The sequence below is a fragment of the Oncorhynchus tshawytscha genome, unplaced genomic scaffold (genome assembly GCF_018296145.1).
Source record: "Oncorhynchus tshawytscha isolate Ot180627B unplaced genomic scaffold, Otsh_v2.0 Un_contig_3837_pilon_pilon, whole genome shotgun sequence".
In the NCBI taxonomy this organism is placed as follows: domain Eukaryota; kingdom Metazoa; phylum Chordata; class Actinopteri; order Salmoniformes; family Salmonidae; genus Oncorhynchus; species Oncorhynchus tshawytscha.
In genome coordinates this window covers 52,501-57,500 of record NW_024609070.1, presented here as the reverse complement: position 1 = coordinate 57,500, position 5,000 = coordinate 52,501, and the positions used below count along the sequence as shown (strand labels likewise).

Here is a 5,000-nt window from a genome sequence, read left to right as displayed (position 1 = left end):
TTCTGACTCTCTCTCTGTGTGTTCTGACTCTCTCTCTGTGTGTTCTGACTCTCTCTCTGTGTGTTCTGACTCTCTCTGTGTGTTCTGACTCTCTCTCTGTGTGTTCTGACTCTCTCTCTGTGTGTTCTGACTCTCTCTCTGTGTGTTCTGACTCTCTCTCTGTGTGTTCTGACTCTCTCTCTGTGTGTTCTGACTCTCTCTGTGTGTTCTGACTCTCTCTCTGTGTGTTCTGACTCTCTCTCTGTGTGTTCTGACTCTCTCTGTGTGTGTTCTGACTCTCTCTGTGTGTGTTCTGACTCTCTCTGTATGTGTTCTGACTCTCTCTGTGTGTTCTGACTCTCTATCTATCTCTCTGTGTGTTCTGACTCTCTGTGTGTGTTCTGACTCTCTGTGTGTGTTCTGACTCTCTGTGTGTTTTGTCTCACTCTCTCTGTGTTTGTGTATTCTGACTCTCTCTGTGTGTTCTGACTCTCTCTCTCTGACTCTTTCTGTGTGTTCTGACTCTCTCTCTCTCTTCTGACTCTCTCTGTGTGTTCTGACTCTCTCTCTGTGTGTTCTGACTCTCTCTCTGTGTGTTCTGACTCTCTCTGTGTTCTGACTCTCTGTCTGACTCTCTCTCTGTGTGTTCTGACTCTCTCTCTCTCTGTGTGTTCTGACTCTCTCTCTCTGTGTGTTCTGACTCTCTCTCTCTGTGTTCTGACTCTCTCTCTCTCTCTCTCTGTGTGTCTGACTCTCTCTCTGTGTGTTCTGACTCTCTCTCTGTGTGTTCTGACTCTCTCTCTCTCTCTCTCTGTGTGTGTTCTGACTCTCTCTGTGTGTGTTCTGACTCTCTCTCTGTGTGTTCTGACTCTCTCTGTGTGTTCTGACTCTCTCTCTGTGTGTCTGACTCTCTCTCTGTGTGTTCTGACTCTCTCTCTGTGTGTTCTGACTCTCTCTCTGTGTGTTCTGACTCTCTGTGTGTGTTCTGACTCTCTCTGTGTGTTCTGACTCTCTCTGTGTGTGTTCTGACTCTCTCTCTGTGTTTCTGACCTCTCTCTGTGTTCTGACTCTCTGTGTGTGTTTTCTGACTCTCTCTGTGTGTGTTCTGACTCTCTCTCTGTGTGTTTCTGACTCTCTCTCTGTGTGTTCTGACTCTCTCTGTGTGTTCTGACTCTCTCTATGTGTGTTCTGACTCTCTCTCTGTGTGTGTCTGACTCTCTCTGACTGTGTGTTCTGACTCTCTCTCTGTGTGTTCTGACTCTCTCTGTGTGTGTTCTGACTCTCTCTGTGTGTTCTGACTCTCTCTCTGTGTGTTCTGACTCTCTCTCTGTGTGTTCTGACTCTCTCTCTGTGTTCTGACTTCTCTGTGTGTGTTCTGACTCTCTCTGTGTGTGTTCTGACTCTCTCTGTATGTGTTCTGACTCTCTCTCTGTGTTCTGTGTTCTGACTATCTCTCTGTGTGTTCTGACTCTCTGTGTGTGTTCTGACTCTCTGTGTGTGTGTCTGACTCTCTGTGTGTTTTGTCTCTCTCTCTCTGTGTGTTCTGTATTCTGACTCTCTGTGTGTGTTCTGACTCTCTCTCTCTGTGTGTTCTGACTCTCTCTCTGTGTTCTGACTCTCTCTCTCTCTCTGTGTTCTGACTCTTTCTGTGTGTGTTCTGACTCTCTCTCTGTGTGTTCTGACTCTCTGTGTGTTCTGACTCTCTCTGTGTTTCTGACTCTCTCTCTGTGTTCTGACTCTCTCTCTCTCTGTAGGTGTTCTGACTCTCTCTGTGTGTGTTCTGACTCTCTCTCTGTGTGTTCTGACTCTCTCTCTGTGTGTTCTGACTCTCTGTGTGTTCTGACTCTCTCTGTGTGTGTTCTGACTCTCTCTGTGTGTGTTCTGACTCTCTCTCTCTGTGTGTGTTCTGACTCTCTCTGTGTTCTGACTATCTCTCTGTGTGTTTTGACTCTTTCTGTGTGTGTTCTGACTCTCTGTGTGTGTTTTTGTCTCGTTCTCTGTGTGTTTGTGTGTGTATTCTGACTCTGTGTGTATTCTGACTCTGTGTGTGTGTGTTCTGACTCTCTCTCTGTGTGTGTTCTGACTCTGTGTGTGTTCTGAGGCTGTGTGTGTGTGTGTGTATGTGTGTGTGTTTGTATGTTCTGACTCTCTCTCTCTCTCTCTCTGTGTGTGTTCTGACTCTCTCTCTGTGTGTGTTCTGACTCTCTCTCTCTGTGTGTTCTGACTCTGTGTGTGTTCTGAGGCTGTGTGTGTGTGTGTGTGTATGTGTGTGTGTTTGTGTGTTCTGACTCTCTCTCTCTCTCTCTCTCTGTGTTCTGACTATCTCTGTGTGTTCGGACTCTCTCTGTTTGTTTTGTCTCGCTCTCTCTGTCTGTGTTCTGACTCTCTCTGTGTGTGTTCTGACTCTCTCTCTCTCTCTCTCTCTGTGTGTTCTGACTCTCTCTCTCTCTGTGTGTTCTGACTCTCTCTCTCTGTGTGTTCTGACTCTCTCTGTGTGTGTTCTGACTCTCTCTCTGTGTGTTTCTGACTCTCTCTGTGTGTGTGTGTTCTGACTCTCTCTCTGTGTGTGTTCTGACTCTGACTCTCTCTCTGTGTGTGTTCTGACTCTCTCTGTGTGTGTTCTGACTCTGACTCTCTCTCTGTGTGTGTTCTGACTCTCTCTCTCTGTGTGTGTTCTGACTCTCTCTCTGTGTGTGTTCTGACTCTCTCTGTGTGTGTGTGTTCTGACTCTCTCTCTGTGTGTGTTCTGACTCTCTCTGTGTGTGTTCTGACTGTGTTCTGACTCTCTCTCTGTGTGTTTCTGACTCTCTCTCTCTCTCTCTGTGTTCTGACTCTCTCTGTGTGTGTTCTGACTCTCTCTGTGTTCTGACTGTGTGTGTGTTCTGACTCTCTCTCTCTGTGTGTGTTCTGACTCTCTCTCTCTCTGTGTGTTCTGACTCTCTCTCTGTGTGTGTTCTGACTCTCTCTCTCTCTCTGTGTTCTGACTCTCTCTCTCTCTCTGTGTTCTGACTCTCTCTGTGTGTGTTCTGACTCTCTCTGTGTGTTTCAGCCATGAGAACTCTAGTGGGTACTACCGTACATCTCTCTCTCTCTCTGTAGGTGTTCTGACTCTCTCTGTGTGTTTCAGCCATGAGAACTCTAGTGGGTACTACCGTACATCTCTCTCTCTCTCTGTAGGTGTTCTGACTCTCTCTGTGTGTTTCAGCCATGAGAACTCTAGTGGGTACTACCGTACATCTCTCTCTCTCTCTGTAGGTGTTCTGACTCTCTCTCTCTCTGTAGGTGTTCTGACTCTCTCTCTCTGTGAACTCTAGTGGGTACTACCGTACATCTCTCTCTCTCTCTCTGTGTGTTTCAGCCATGAGAACTCTAGTGGGTACTACCGTACATCTCTCTCTCTCTCTCTGTGTGTTTCAGCCATGAGAACTCTAGTGGGTACTACCGTACGTCCGTCTACTTCCTGTCTAAGATATTCGCTGACCTCATCCCCAACCGCATTGTTCCTATCCTCATCTTCTCAGCCATCGCCTACTATATGATGGGTATGAACCACACACAGCCATCACCTACTATAGATGGGTATGAAACCACACACAGTTCCTATCCTCATCTTCTCAGCTATATGATGGGTATGAACCATACACACAGCCATCACCTACTATATGATGGGTATGAACCACACACACAGCCATCGCCTACTATATGATGGGTATGAACCACACACACAGCCATCACCTACTATATGATGGGTATGAACCATACACACAGCCATCACCTACTATATGATGGGTATGAACCATAGACACAGCCATCGCCTACTATATGATGGGTATGAACCACCACCTACTATATGATGGGTATGAACCATAGATACACAGCTATATATGATGGGTATGAACCACACACACAGCCATCGCCTACTATATGATGGGTATGAACCACACACACAGCCATCACCTACTATATGATGGGTATGAACCACACACACAGCCATCACCTACTATATGATGGGTATGAACCACACACACAGCCATCACCTACTATATGATGGGTATGAACCACACACACAGCCATCACCTACTATATGATGGGTATGAACCATACACACAGCCATCACCTACTATATGATGGGTATGAACCATACACACAGCCATCACCTACTATATGATGGGTATGAACCATAGAACCATAGATACACACACAGGTCAGAACACACTCACCACAGCCATCGCCTACTATATGATGGGTATGAACCACACACACACACAGCCATCGCCTACTATATGATGGGTATGAACCATACACAGCCATCACCTACTATATGATGGGTATGAACCACACACACAGCCATCGCCTACTATATGATGGGTATGAACCATAGATACACAGCCATCGCCTACTATATGATGGGTATGAACCATACACACAGCCATCCCTACTATATGATGGGTATGAACCACACACAGCCATCACCTACAATATGATGGGTATGAACCATACACACAGCCATCGCCTACTATATGATGGGTATGAACCACACACACAGCCATCGCCTACTACAGTGCCTTGCGAAAGTATTCGGCCCCCTTGAACTTTGCGACCTTTTGCCACATTTCAGGCTTCAAACATAAAGATATAAAACTGTATTTTTTTGTGAAGAATCAACAACAAGTGGGACACAATCATGAAGTGGAACGACATTTATTGGATATTTCAAACTTTTTTAACAAATCAAAAACTGAAAAATTGGTCGTGCAAAATTATTCAGCCCCTTTACTTTCAGTGCAGCAAACTCTCTCCAGAAGTTCAGTGAGGATCTCTGAATGATCCAATGTTGACCTAAATGACTAATGATGATAAATACAATCCATCTGTGTGTAATCAAGTCTCTGTATAAATGCACCTGCACTGTGATAGTCTCAGAGGTCCGTTAAAAGCGCAGAGAGTATCATGAAGAACAAGGAACACACCAGGCAGGTCCGAGATACTGTTGTGAAGAAGTTTAAAGCCGGATTTGGATA

The 5,000-nt window shown here is 45.7% G+C and overlaps 1 protein-coding gene across 6 annotated transcripts in view; it reads left to right on the top strand.

Annotated features, from left to right (window-relative positions):
* Positions 1 to 5,000, top strand: part of LOC112241010 (broad substrate specificity ATP-binding cassette transporter ABCG2-like) — a 49,161-nt gene that overhangs the window by 25,127 nt on the left and 19,034 nt on the right. For 5 of the 6 annotated variants that reach the window (XM_042314110.1, XM_042314111.1, XM_042314112.1 and 2 more), the window contains one exon: positions 3,397 to 3,521. In XM_042314110.1, the coding sequence (XP_042170044.1) occupies positions 3,397 to 3,521 (125 nt within the window). Of the gene's footprint in view, positions 1 to 3,028; positions 3,309 to 3,396; positions 3,522 to 5,000 lie in introns of those variants that run through there. The other variant, XM_042314115.1, reaches the window with a different exon arrangement.